The sequence below is a fragment of the Artemia sp. Qi Xiang Cuo genome, chromosome 20 (genome assembly GCF_049724085.1).
Source record: "Artemia sp. Qi Xiang Cuo chromosome 20, ASM4972408v1, whole genome shotgun sequence".
Taxonomy (NCBI): Eukaryota; Metazoa; Arthropoda; class Branchiopoda; order Anostraca; family Artemiidae; genus Artemia; species Artemia sp. Qi Xiang Cuo.
In genome coordinates, this window is record NC_142813.1 from 42,537,342 (window position 1) to 42,552,937 (window position 15,596).

The window sequence follows — 15,596 nt, forward strand, 5'->3', positions numbered from 1 at the left end:
GAAATCTTTTTTAAATTTGGCATATACTTTACCGATAATTCTTTCAAAAAGACCATTAATTTCTCATCGGATTTTATCTTCATCTTCGCACTAAGTACTATATATCTGCTTTTTTCTATCTGAATAACACTTGTCAAGCTCTGAGATTAATGAACGTGAAGACAAGCAATTAGTGTTTGTTCAAGTTTTATCTCACCTGCCGTAAATGATAATGCATTACACAACACTGTTTTATAGACCTCCATGTTGAACGAAACACGCACGGTCGATTGGTATAATCTGCTTTCTATACCTTGTTTTGGGGTTAATTTAATTAGACTTCTTGGTTTTTTCCCAAAATGTATTAAATCTCCCTCTCTCAAATTCAGAAATAGCTAAAATAATGTGTCTCTGATATCAACTTTATAATGTTTATCTTATATTGCTTACCAAAAACGAACATTTTGTGCACAAACAACTGTTCGTTGAGAGCAATCGAAAAATCCATAATACATTTTTCAGTTAAAATTATTATTAAGTTAAAATTGCAGAAAGCAAGATATTATAAGGTATTACAAATATAGGCTACTCTTAAAAATAAGGAAAATAATTCTAGATGCAACTATGCTGTTTTTGGTGCTAGAGGGCGTTTAATTGAAAATGAAAAAAGGAAGTTTTTCAAATGAAAGCAAGAAGCAACATTAAAACTTAAAACGAACAGGAATTAATACGTATATGAGAGGGTTCGCCTCTTCGTCATTACCTCGCTCTTTACGCTAAAGTTCATTCCAATTCTTAAAGAATGATCCCTGAATCACAGAGGGCGATTAATTAGAATAAATAGCTCTTTTGAAAGTACTAAAAAAACGTTAGCGTAAAGGGGAACTAGAACTTTTAATTTCCATTCGAATGAGCCTTCTCGCAATATTCTAAGACCCATTGGGTCGATACGATCGCCCCTGGGAAAAAAACAACAACAAATAAACACGCATCCGTGATCTTTCTTCTGGCAAAACATACAAAATTCCACATTTTTGCAGATAGGAGCTTGAAACCTCTACAGTAGGGTTCTCTGATACGCTGAATCTGATGGTGTGATTTTAATTAAGATTATATAATTTTTAGGGAGTATTTCCCCTTTTTTTCGAAAATAAGGCAAATTTTCTCAGGTTGGTAACTTTTGATGGGTAAGAAAATTATCCATCAGGGCTTTTAATTGATAATTAAATATATAAAAGTAAGTTGTTTCAAATGAGAGTAAGGAACAACATTAAAACTTAAAACGAACAGAAATTATTACGTATGTCAGGGGGTTCGACTCTTCGTTAATACCTCGCTCTTTGCGCTAAAGTTCAAATTTTATTCCAATTCTTAAAGAATGATCCCTGAATCACAAAGGTGATTAATTAGAAGAAATAGCTCTTTCGAAAGTACTAAAAAAAACGTTAGCGTAAAGGGGCACTAGAGCTTTTAATTTCAATTAGAATGAGCCCTCTCGCAATATTCTAAGACGACTGGGTTGATACGATCACCCCTGGGGAAAGAAACAAAAAACAAACAATAAACACGCATCCGTGATCTTTCTTCTGACAAAAAATACAAAATTCCACTTTTTCGCAGATAGGAGCTTAAAACCTCTGCAGCAGTATTTTCTGATACGCTGAATCTGATGGTGTGATTTTCGTTAAGATTACATTACTTTTAGAGAGTGTTTCCTCTTTTTTTCGAAAATAAGGCAAATATTCTCATGCTCCTAACTTTTGATGGGAAAGACTTAACTTGATGAAGCTTATATATTTGAAATCAGCATAAAATTCAATTCTGTTGATGTGTCTTTTGCTATAAAAATTCCGTTTTTTAGAGTTTCAGTTACTATTGAGCCGGTTCACTCCTTACTTACAGTTCGTTACCACAAACTGTTTGAAAAAAGAAAAGTGGGCGATCAACCAAAAAAATCTAAAAACATATGATTAAAAAGGCTTAAGCTTTATTAAAGAATTTTTTTTAGGAAACTAATATATAATTCATGTTTGAAATGCTACAAACCAAAGGCGTTGTCAAATTTATATAATTAATTTTGCTTATTAATTCTCAATGTTCAATGTGACAACACTGTCAAAAATGTAATCCTACCCAAAAAGTTACCCCTGCTTTAAAAGTATTACTCTGTAACGTGTCGCGTTATAAGTAGCCCTATCAACACGTCGATACACGTTTCGTGAGATACACGTTTTAAGACGTCGAAAATCAACAAACTTTAAGTCCTTAGAGATTTTCAGTGCTAGAAAAGAAACATTTTTCTTATTTCTTAATATTCCTTAATATGAATATCTTTTCCTATCTTCTGATCTAATTTTCCAAGAACTTCAATAGTTATTGGTAATTTTTTTTATGTAAATTAGCTACAAAGAAAGAAATCATTCGGCCTTTTTTATGCTTTTTCCAAACATAATAATCGATTTTGGAGAAGTTACATTTTTAGCCCTTAAAAGGGCACCAAAATTCAGTGGCGGATCCGGGATGCAAGGGGGTGCCCCCTCCTAACGTAGTCTGAAGTAGTGTAATTTACTTAATTAACACAAGTTTGCATTAATTAAACTTGTTCCAAAGGCAAGTTTATCAGATCAACCTATTTTGCCCCCCCCCTCCCTAAAAAAAATCTTGGATCTGCCCATGTCAAAATGTAACTTATTTTCATCATCAACAGTTTGTCTTCACTATTTTCTGATCCAGGCTGCAAACTTATACTCTTCTGGGTCAGAGCCCTCACCTCGCAGAGCTATAGAGGCTGAAGCTGTCCATGAATATAGTCAATCACAAAATGATTCAGGAATGAAGGATCTCGAGCTAGCTCTGGTCTCCGAGGATTCGTAACTGAATGAACAAAAGTATGTTATCCTCTTTTATTTGGTTACATCATTTTTGATTTTTTTTTTTTAGTTTTATAATTTTCTAAATTGAAGTATTATGTGATTTAGCTTCTTCTTCATCATTTTTGTAGAAGGGACATCTGGAAAGCATTTTGGATTTGAGAATAACTTTTTTTTAATTCCAAATTTTATGGAACTAAATTGCATGCATTTGGAATGAAATAATACCTTGGGAATGTTTTACTGTAAAATTTATGGATTTAATAATTGAATTGTGAGTCTTTAACTGGTTTTTTAACTTTGCTTTATAAAATAAAAACTTAAGATAAATAAATAAAATAAATAAAATAAATAAAAACTATAAAATAAAATAAAAAAATAAATAAAAATAAAATAAAAGTTTTATAAAAGAAGAAAGTAGAGTTACCTTTTAGGGACCCATCAAGGGCTCAAAAGGGGATTTTCTACGGAAGCAATTACGGAATGACATTTGGATCCAGCTCAAAAAAGGCAACACGTGATGTATTTCTTTTTTCCTAGCTAAAAAATGTAGAAAAAGGAGAAAGTTTTGGCTATCTAAAGTGTTTTTCTACATAATAAGTAAAAATTAAATTCGGTGTCATGGGCGCCCATAAGCTGAATTTTAAAGGAGGGGGCTTACCTGGTCTAGTCGGCGCTTCCAATGTTGTATAGTAGAAATTTCAAAAATAAAAAAATAAGGTAGCGTCATTCATCCAGGGGGGCTGGCGCACCCCTGCCCCCCTTATGGGCACCCATGTTCGGTGTCCAGAAAACACCTTAAACCATGACAAATAGTCTTGAAATTGAATTAAGTTGCGATGCAAGGGTAATTGGGGGCTCGAATAGTTTTTATTAAAAAATTGTTTTTTGGAAACTCTTAGTTTCTTAGTACATTTGTAAGTCAATTCGTTATATTAGTATTTTCGTTAGTATATTGGTGTTCGTCAGTACACTAAACCAACAATACATCTTCTTTTTGAACTTTTCGTTGTTACAGACATAATGAACAGATTTTCTAGACATAACGGACATGACTTCCAAACAGGGCATACAGCACTGTAAATAGTTTCAGAAAAAAGTCCGAAGCTTATGTGGCTGAACCGGTGCCATATATATATATATATATATATATATATATATATATATATATATATATATATATATATATATATATATATATATATATATATATATATATATATATATATATATATAATTTCACGCTTCTAAATCGTAGCCAGCATTTTCACCGGAAACCACTTAGGGCCTACTAGAAACTGCTTTATAAGCCGTTCTCAATGGGATACTCAGCAGGGACCCTATAATCATAAATTGATCTTTCTGATTTACAGTGGCCTACCTATCCTCCCTTTAAACATGGCTTAGAAAACCGTTTTTGATAATTAGCTTAGAGATGTTAAAATGTCTGATACAGCACCTTCAGGTTCACAGCAACGATACGATATGGAGTTTTAGACGCAAGAGTTGTGGCTTTGTTCTGGAACTATTTACAGTCTTTCTAATAGTTTTTTAAGTTTGTCACCTTCTCCCTAAAGACAATCCCTGAGCAATTTGTCTGATCCTACAGGCCCAAGAAGATTAGTTTTCTCGATATTTCAAATACTGTAAATTGCATGATGAATTGATGCTGGTCTTTGTAATTTTACAATTACCAGCTCTTTTGAGTATCTGGCCCGTACAGATAACAGCGATTTTAAACATATATTGTTGCTGCTAAAGATAAGCAGCGGTGGTGCCTCCACGAAGATGTGATAAACCTTCGAAGGCAGTTGACTAGCATGAATATCCTGAGGGGGGGACATGAAGAAGGGGGACATCAACCTCCTTCCTCTTTTTAAAATATTTTAGAATTGTCGGCTAAATTTAGTTCCAGAGAACAAATCTTTATGATTTGGTAACGTTTCTTAAGTATACTGATTCAGTAAAATTTACTAGGCTTATCCCACCCCCGTTAATTTAGAAGTAGTCGGGAACACACTTCATATTTGGCATCTTTCGGAAAGTGTAAGAATCTTTTATAACCCAAGCTCGAATTGCGCAGATTTTTAGATTTTCTTTATATTTCTTTATCTTTCCTTGCAATTAATGTGTTTAATTGCGTATACAGCTATAAATTCTACCAGTTGCCCCCATTCCTAAATTTTAATTGTAATAACGCAAGGTTTCAAAAAATTAAGATAGATTTTATCTATATAATGAAATATTTAGATTTGTCAATGCCTTCGAAAAATCCCCTTTTTTGGTATTTTCCTAGAAATAATACCTTTATTGGTATTTTCATTTATAAAATCACCAAGTCAACAAAATTATCCCGCCCCTAGATTTACCCTCCATGATTCAGTAAAATTTGAAAGTCCTCCTTCCCCTAAATTAGAATTGGCCTAGAACGCCCCTTATAATTGGTAATTTTTTTAATCATAAAATGTCTTGTTACTATGAACAAATAAACTTTCAAATGGGGATAAATCCATTTATTTAGACAGTGAAAGAACAGGTACAAAAGTACTTTTTTTTTTTTTTTTTTTTTTTTTTTTTTTTTTTTTTTTTTAGTATTTCTCCTTAAGACGGTCGCTGTGTATGTGATCGAAATATCTGGACTTTTGTACTTGTTTTTTCATTGTCTAAATAAATGGATTTATCCCAATTTGAAAGTTTATTTGTTCGTCTTAGAACGGCAGTGTGGTCTAAGAAAACAACACCTAATTTAAAGGTGTTATATCGAAAATAAGTCTTGTTACTGCCTTTGGAATTTTGAATATATTTTAGAATTTTCCTATAATCTCTTATATTGTCCTTACATTAACGCATTTTCTGCGCTTCTGTTGAACCTATACACTCTTCTCTGAAATAAATTTGTCTAATCACGACTGATGAGCTAGCTTAAATATTTTTTATGCCCATTTTGTGCTTTTTTTCCATCTCTATGATGATTGTTAAGCTGAGATTAATAACAGTAAAGACAGGCAATTAGTATTCGGTCACTTTAATACCCACTCAAGAGGATTAATAGTACTAAGGCCTCAGAAAACCCTTAATAACCTAGTCCTTGGAGTTTTTTTTTATGGTAAAACAGGGACACTTTTCGCATCCCGTAATTGGATTTCTTAATTGGATTGTCCTTTTTAATTGTGAGAGGTTGGATAATTTATAAACGTTTAGGGATTCTGTTTTATTCTTCCTTATTAAAGGCCCTACGCATTGATGATTCACCAGCACATTGCTATAGGTTATGCTATAACTCAGTTTAAGGTATTACCAGGAAGGGCACTTTTAAAGCGTCGTGGTCAAGGTGTGCCACGTATGGTGCAAAGCTTTCTAAGGATAGTAAACCGAGGTGAGGCTTGTCAGAAGTATACAATACGTGAAGAACAACTTCCCCCCTGGGATGTTTACACGGTGACAGAGCGGGCAACTCCTCAGCTATTGTTTAGTGATTAGATTTTACCAATTGGAAAGAAAAGCTGTAATCTGAAGACTGGCTAATGCAATATATATTAGTTTCCATCAAAACAGAATTGGCGGTGTAAGGGACACATAGATGATAGATATTTGGGGGCTCATGGGCTTAATTTGTCCCTCACACAGATCAATATTTAAATTACCCAAAAGATTCGAGTTTTAACAAGGTACGATATCTCTAACTTACCTTTTAAAAATATATATTGAGAGTGATTTTAAAACGGTTTTTAACCTTCACCCTTAGGGCTGCGTTGACCACTTTCCCCTTTAAGTATATATTTGTATAGATTAGTTGAGGAATTCTGATGTTTCAAAACTTTGATCTGATGTCCTGGTGTTGCCCTCCGCTGCAGCCTATATTAGGTTTCTCTACGGAATTAAGAGCATTTTAGACGGGTATATCTCATTGGAGAAATAGTCTGATTGGCTAGTTTCGGTTGATTTTGGGTTCTTAAGAGCCCCTATGAGTATGAGTCTTTATGAGCTCCTATGAGCTCAGGGTCCTTATGAGCACTATTTCCGATGGTGAATTCAAGGCTTTTTTAACTTGCATAAGTTTTTTTCTTCTCTGTTTTTTTGTTTATTTTTTTTTTGTAAAGATGATTGTTCATAATAAATCTTTATGACTTACTCAGCTTTCGCAAACTTCAAATAAATCAAACTCGAGTAAAATGCGATTCTACATTGTGGCTAAACATCCAATTGTGTATAACTTTCCCAAAATCACAGAATTTCAAAGATCCCTCCCCCCTCAGAATCTCCTATACCGGCACACGGATTGCCTACTTATGATGTCCTTTCAAGTCACATCTACCTCACTCCCCTTCCCTAGGAATAATTAAAAAGTAACTCCATTCAAAGGTAGAATCATAGGTCTAGAGAGTGACAGTCTTTAATGACAATAACTTAATAACAGTAGTCGTAGATAGCAAGGGATTTGAGGGGGATGGCGAGAGTGAAAATATGAATGTCTTTTCTCAAATGAACCCTCTTATTTTCATTGAGATGTAACATATTAAGTGTGTCCAATCGTGAAAAGAAATTCCCTGGTGTTGGAGAGTAATCTCGAGAAAATCGGGATGTTCAAAGAACACGGCCCCTCGAAAGGCAGACAAATTGTCTCCTTTTGACGCACCTTTTGAATATTTTACCTACTTCTCAACCTGAAAAAATGCCTAAGCCGTTTCAAAGGAGTTTAAATTATGTGCAAGAATATATCAAGGTCAACAAGAAAACAAATTTGGGCTATATATTTTCACGGTAGGGGGGTGGGGGTAAAGTATAGCAGGTCTGCATGCCTAATGTGTTAGGTACGATTATTCTGAATATTACGTAGAAAGAATTATTTTCTAATTCCCCCCCCCCCTAATGTGCAAATATATAGCCCAAATTATATATTTTCCATCCATTCTGTCACTTCTCTTTGTCTTGTCTATCGCTAAGCTGAAAGAAACTAATAAAAAAACCGGTTTTAGAATGTGTCAATGAATGAACAACTTGAGTGGTCGGGGGTATATCATACAAGTACCGAAGAATGAATGCTCTAAAACAAGTGCAATGGGAATTGAATAATAGGGTTTTGCGTAAGGCTTCAAGCTTGTTCATGCACATTTCTTTAAACAATAAAATGTTCAATAAAATGTTTTGAAAGACAATTGGTTAGTAAAAATCTAGCAAGCGGAAACTAATAATGCTTATTGCATTTAAATTTGATTTCAGTGAAGTTTTAGCTTAGAGGATATACCCTCCCTTATATACAGGATAGTTTCCGTGCGTTCTAAGCTCAAATTTTGCTCTTATTTTCTAATTAGAAAAAATGAAATTCCTTTGAAATTCTGTTTTATCAAACACAATTGTGAAGGTATAAAAAAAAAGTTGTTACGAAATATCGGTACTATTTTAGTGGCCTTCTTTATAGGCATAAATAATTTCTGAGACCACACTGGCTAATCATGATAAACAAAAAATCGCGAAGAAAGGAAACGAGGACAATTAACAGCCAGTGAAAAAATTGAAAAATTATGCAAATATTTCGGTCAAGACCTCCGCTTGACCGTCCTCAGTGCAGAATAAAACTGATAAAAATATAAAAACCAAACCTTAAAATAAAAACACCAAACTAAAATTGGACGACCCTTTCCTAGTAACGGTGAAAGGGTAACTCCAAAAGTTTATAACAGTGATACTGATAAATTACTCTTTCACCGTTACTAGGAAAGGGTCGTCCAATTTTAGTTTGGTGTTTTTATTTTAAGGTTTGGTTTTTATATTTTTATCAGTTTTATTCTGCACTGAGGACGGTCAAGCGGAGGTCTTGACCGAAATATTTGCATAATTTTTCAATTTTTTCACTGGCTGTTAATTGTCCTCGTTTACTTTCTTCGCGATTTTTTGATTTTTTCTTTATAGGCCCTATGTTGGCCCTACTTTAGTGGACTGTTGCGCTGTCTAGCGATGGATTGACAGACTATTAAACCATTGTTGAATAGTGTCAAAATCTTTAACCGTAATTTGTTACCTCCTCATACTGGGTATTCGTCCAAAAGTTTATAACAGTGATACTGATAAATTAATTTTTTGTTCTGCTAAAAGCGATTCAAAAAGAAAAAACTGATTCAGAGGATTGCGTGCCCAGAGGATATTAGTACTAGAATCTATCGACAGAATGTCATTAATCATTAAAAATTTCAGAAGTTGCTCCCAGGAAGATTAGTGGTTAATTTTAACTTTAAATTTATATGCTGAAGATGATGGATGTTATTCAAATAGGATTAGTCAAAAGTGATGGATGGTATACAATGGAATCCATCGGGTTTTCAATAGCAAACTTTTTTTTACAATTCTCTATCGTATCCAAGGCGAGGGGCACTGACTCCCCGCCACAACGCATACGTCTCAGAGTGCTGTGTCTGCCGCAAAGTTCCGCCAAGCTTCCCAAAAACACTTTGAACATCTCCCAAAACTCTAGGCACAGTTCCGCCATGCTCTGCGTGCGCAACCGGGTAAACATGATTTCTAAGAGAGTGACCCCTCAATTAGTTGAGTGGGCTTTGGTAGGTTTAAGTGGGCCTTGGTACTGAGTCAAATGAATCAATTCATTATCTGATCATTTTAAATCATCGCACCATGCTATGAACCAAAGAGAAAGCTGAAAGTTCATATTAATTTTTTATTGGTAATGAAATGATCATCAGCTAACATGCACAGTTAGTCTATATCCTGACCAGACCAAGGGGCGCATCTGCAAAACTGTAGTTTCGAGTAAAATGAATTCGAAGGCTCGAAAATCTGCTAGCTTAAGAACTTTTGAGGTAAGCTACAAAGACTATCAGTTTTAGGACTTTCGATGTCCTAATCCTCTTCCCTGGCATATGTGGAAGACTAATCCAAGAAAGGTCTTTTTTAATCCGCAAAAAAAACCAGCATTATTCCGAATACGCTGGATCTTTTCCGCTAAAGGTTCGTTGTTTTAGTATTTTCTTTGCATATATACCGACTTCTTAAGCTACTTCCCCCTCCCCCACTCTAAAACAACCCAAATTATAAATTTCCCATACATTTTGCCACATGTCGCTTTTTGTTTCAACTTAATAACCATAAATTGATGCAACGTTGACGAAGTCAAAAACTGAAATGCATGGAAAATATGGGATTTAGGCTATATATTTTTCCAAATCGGGGGGGGGGGTTAAGTGAAGTGCTTTTATGAATTATTAACTAAAAACATATTAGGAATGATCAGAGCCAAGAGCAAACAACTAAAAAATATATTTTAAATAGAGGTAGACGTTTAACGGAAAAGATCTGATACCCTCTTGGGTCTAGTAACCGACAATATAACAACCAGAACCGGCATTACTTCAACAATTGAGAAATTGTCATTGACCGAATAATGTTTCTTACCAGAGATGGTAGTTAGCCCACACATAAACATAGAATTTACTTGTAAAACAAATATTGACCTAAAACTTTTCTTTTTTACGATATTTTTTGACTTGAGTACGGTGGGGCTACTTGTCTCTACAGAAATAAGGAATAATGGCATCGAAAAAATAAATTCATAAAGATAAACCGATGACTTTTTAAAATGAAAGCTTAGGGTGGTACTATCTGTTCTTCTTTTTGGTTTCCCAAAAATATCGTAGGAGACAGTGCCCTGCTCTGTCAAGGTGCAAAAGAAGCAAGGGGGAGGGTACCTTCGGGAGTCAGTCTTTCCATTATTAAATTTTTAACCTAAGCTAAAGATTTCTACATCCCCACCTTACTAAATTTCATACTTTGGGCAGCCACTTGGATTGACGTTATGTGTTATATAATTTTGTAATTAGACGAACTGAATTGAGCTGAACCGAATTAATTGTAGGTTGTTTTAAATTTTGGATGGAAGGGGTTGTTATTACTTTATCTGTAGTAATTCAAAAGGCGTTATGTAACAACTTTAAAGCCCATATGGACGATAGGTCTTTATAGCCCACCCCTATAAATAAAGCACTCTCCAAACGACTTATCAAATTTGTTTTTTTTAAGGTTTGATTGGGGTCTCAAAAGAAAGATAAGTTTTTTTCCTAAATATATTTATATCCCCTTACACTAGAAACACACTAGAATTGTTTCTAGTGTAAGGTAATAACCTTGTTACCTATATATTATATATATATATATATATATATATATATATATATATATATATATATATATATATATATATATATATATATATATATATATATATATATATATATATATATATATATATATGATTTTATAGATTTTTTGAGCAGCTAAAGAAAAAAAGGGTGGATATATCCCACATAAACATCTTAGGCAAGATATTTCATTTTGTGTTAATGTAAATCTTCCAGTCATTTAGGGGTTAATCATCGGAATTTCTGAATAGCTGATGAAAAAATACAAACTACAACATCTGAAAGCAAATGTTGATTCAGGAACACCATAAATGAGGGAAAAGCTGGCTGTATTTCTAATGATCTTTCTCCTACTGCCCTATAATCATACTTTTGTTCAAAAAATACAATTGGAAAGAAAAAGTACTGGTACTTGAGATTAGGAATTTTGGAAGCCTATGCCTCGCATCCGCAGTCCATAGGAGAAAACTAGCTATCATGGAGAAAAATGTTCCTATGAAAAAAAAAAACTGTTTCAAAAACTTCAACCATTTGTAAATTCTCTAGATGTAGCAATGCACAAAATATATTTTGTAAGGTTATGATAATCAGTTTGGAAAAAGGGAAACAAAGATTAGGCTACTTTCAGGCCTGGGACAGAGGAACCAGCTTAAATCATATGTATAAATGTGTTCGTTTGAAAACTCATCCCTGGCAATTTGCCAGCTTATCAATTTGCCAGCTGGCAAATTGCTTTCGTGTGAAAAAGATGTAATCTCTATTTTACTCTTCTAGGAATAGGAATAGGAAATAGAAAATTGGAGCAGTAAAATCCCGAGGGTGGATACGTTTAGAGATTTGTCTTCGTGTCAAAAATATAAATCCTTTTGATTCTTAATAAAAACTATAGCGGTCATATAGTGAAATTTAACTGGAAAATAAGCCAAACATACAACCTAATACAACCTTGATCTACAATAAACATCTAGCATTTATCAAGCTCCGAGGAGGTATCTGCAGCAGCTCATCTTCACCGAGCACTTCTTGAGATAGAGCAAAGATATCCAAGAAGAGAGCTACCAACTGTGAATAACACTAAGACTTACTTGAGCTGTCATACGAAACTCCTCGCAACTCTTTTACACATGGTAACACTGAAACAGTCCCAGCTGGGGTAGTTGGCCAACACTGCACTTTGTCAAAAGTCCTATTGCAATATGGCCCTTCTGCCAATTCAGGGTAGGGCTCATCCTTAAAACGATAATAACAGTTTAAAAAGTCAAGAAATGTCACATCGTCACCACTGAAGATGTCAAACTCGGCATGCCGTTTCAGCTGCTCCAGAAGATCGACGGTTAGGCCTGCAAAAAATATATTTGGCAAAATAAATTAAATTGGTAACTTTCGAATAAACCAATGTTTGATTATTCATTTAAATATATAGTACCGGGAGCCTGGTGGCTTCGCCATCGGGCCCCGGCACGGTAGGCTTTTATATATGGATTTTCTTTGTCACTTGTATTCTAACCGCAGACAGTGTGAGCCTCTTCTTGATTTTAAGACGTCACCATAGGTTCGATGAAACCACCATGGAAAAAATACGAGCTATTCCTTAAAGTTGTGATCTATTTAGACCGTTTTTGTGGCCAGAAATATCAATATGCCAGTTTTAAGAAGAAAAAAACTATGCAGCCGATTTCATGGCCGGGTTCCGGCACTCAGCAGGCTTGTGTATATTGATTCTCGTTGTCGCTTTAATTCTAACACAAGATAATGTCAACTTCTTCTTGATGTCATGGCTTCAGGATAGGTTTGATGCAGCCACCCTAGGAAAATACTAATAATGCATATAATAATGCAATATAACAAAAAGATGTTTTAAATAAATACACGGTTGTTCATTTAAACAAAGTATAATATATATATATATATATATATATATATATATATATATATATATATATATATATATATATATATATATATATATATATATATATATATATATATATATATATATATATATATATATATATATATATATATATATATATATATATATATATATATATATATATATATATATATATATATATATGTATATATAAATATATATTTGTTATTCGTTTTTTTTTAAGTCATGAGGTCACTCTTTTACTGGATACATACTTACAAATTTTTACAAGGGAATTTTGGTGCCGCTTTGGAATAAGCCATAACTTTGTGCATCTGAAATATAGAAACTTAGACGCACCGGCGAGGTAAATAACGTAAGGATGGCGAACTGAACGATGAATTGAAGATACCGATATCCTGGAGTATCGCCCCCAATTTCGAACAACAGTTCCGTAAGTGCGTTTAATGGAGGCGATTACGTGCTTCACAATGGTTTGTCTTGTTTTGTGGAGCGTTTCTGAAATCATTAACTCAAGGTCTTTTAAGTCTGACCCAGCAGGGAGCTTAATGGTTTCCATGGGTAACAGTGCCACTTATATATATATATATATATATATATATATATATATATATATATATATATATATATATATATATATATATATATATATATATATATATATATTATATATATATATATATGTGTGTATATATATATATATATATATATATATATGCATATATATACATATATATATATATATATATATATATATATATATATATATATATATATATATATATATATATATATATATATATATATATATATATATATATATATATATATATATATATATATATATATATATATATTTAGAGGTAATTACTTAGGCTTAAAAAAAAAAAAAAAAAAAAAAAAAAAAAAAACTGTCGTCCAAATCCAGCAATTGAGACAAATGTGCACTTGAACAGAGGCTTTTACCATATCCATCTATCCAACTACCTAGGGACCAAACAGTATACCCGAACCGTCAACCAAATAGGAATGTCCAAGTCCATGCAAAGTCGTCATCAATAAATGTAAGTCGTTGTAAATTTACAAGCAAAACCACTTTAAATCTAGCAAAATATTTCCAAGTAGAACCTTCTATTTAGGGCTCATCATAAGAAATACCACCTGCCTTAACGGGTTTCGAGGATTTACTTTCTTTACCCGGCACGGTGGAGCCTCTACCATAAGATCTATATGGTAACCCTATGTCAGGTAAAACTTGTGAAATACATGCATACTAGTCAAGCTATTAAAAATTACATACAAAAAGTGTTTCAATGTTTCCTTAATAACATCCCAGAGGTCACTGACAGAGACCATTCTGGAACAAATGAAGACATCCAGATGTATCTTTTATTGGTATCTGGAACCAATTACCAATTTAAAGATCCTCAAGCTTGTTTGAAAATCACTACAAACTCAAACTTCCAAACAAGAAAAGTGCAAGAGAAATTATATTAAAATATCATTCAGTATTTCTTTATAATTTTTTGTATATTTACTTAAAAGTTCATGATACATAAAACTAAATTTTTTGAATTGCCAACTAATTTTTCTGGCAGAAAAACCTCTTAAGATCAGTTTTTCGCTCAGCTTTTTACATCTATTTTTAAAATCTGTGTAATTACTGCAAATTTTTGCATACCTAAATAATTGGGAATAATAAGCCGAATAAGTAATATTTGAATGTAAATTACTTTCTAGGAATGGAAAATTAATTACTTCAAAATTAAAATCATCCGTTTTATTATATAATTTAAAAACTAATTTATTATTATTTGAAATATTATTATTTAAAACTAATAAATGGTCGGAGTGTCCCATTCCATAGCTAGGCTCCAGAACTAACTCTTGCGGATTAACAGTTTTTGAAATCTCAATAAACTCTGCACAATTTATTACTAAGAGATCGTCCAGATATCTCTTATTATTTGAAAGGTTATATTTTACATTGCTTAGGTAAAATATATATATATATATATATATATATATATATATATATATATATATATATATATATATATATATATATATATATATATATATATATATATATATATATATATATATATATATATATATATTTACATGTGGGCACAATGTGTTTTTTTTTCTCCATACCCGGGCACTTCGTATCGAAGGAGTCGTCGTAGAAACTTCGAAAAGGGCTCATTCGATTGGAAATTGGAGTGGCTAGTGCCCTTTTTAATAGTCGAAAGTGATTGGAGGGCAACTACCCCCCCCCACGCCAATCATTCCCTCAAATACGTCCAATCAAAATTTTGAGATAACCATTTTGTTCAGCGTAGTTGATTTCCTGAAAGAAAGTATCCTTTGGTGGAGGACACTCCCCCATAATCCTCGGGGCAAGGGTTTTAAGTTATGCCCTGGGAGCATATAAGGTTTCTATAGAAGGCGTTGTCGTACAGACTTCAAAAAAGGCTCATTCGATTGGAAATTTATAGGGATAGTGCCCTTTTTAATAGTGGAAAGTGATTGGAGGGCAACTAGCCCCCCGACGCCCATCGTTCCCCCAAATACATCCAATCAAAATTTTGAGATAGCCATTTTGATCAGCGTAGTTGATTTCTTGATAGAAAGTATCTTTTGGTGGAGGACACTGCCCCATAACCCTCGGGGTAAGGGTTTTAAGTTATGCCCTGGGGGCAT

General features: G+C 33.2%; 1 protein-coding gene across 1 annotated transcript in view; it reads right to left on the reverse strand.

Annotated features, from left to right (window-relative positions):
- The window catches only part of LOC148940229 (diuretic hormone receptor-like), a 319,450-nt gene that overhangs the window by 257,599 nt on the left and 46,255 nt on the right, over positions 1-15,596 (reverse strand). Inside the window, exon 3 of the mRNA XM_089106103.1 lies at positions 12,082-12,336. Coding sequence (XP_088962229.1) covers positions 12,082-12,336 — 255 coding nt within the window. The remainder of the gene's footprint in view (positions 1-12,081; positions 12,337-15,596) is intronic.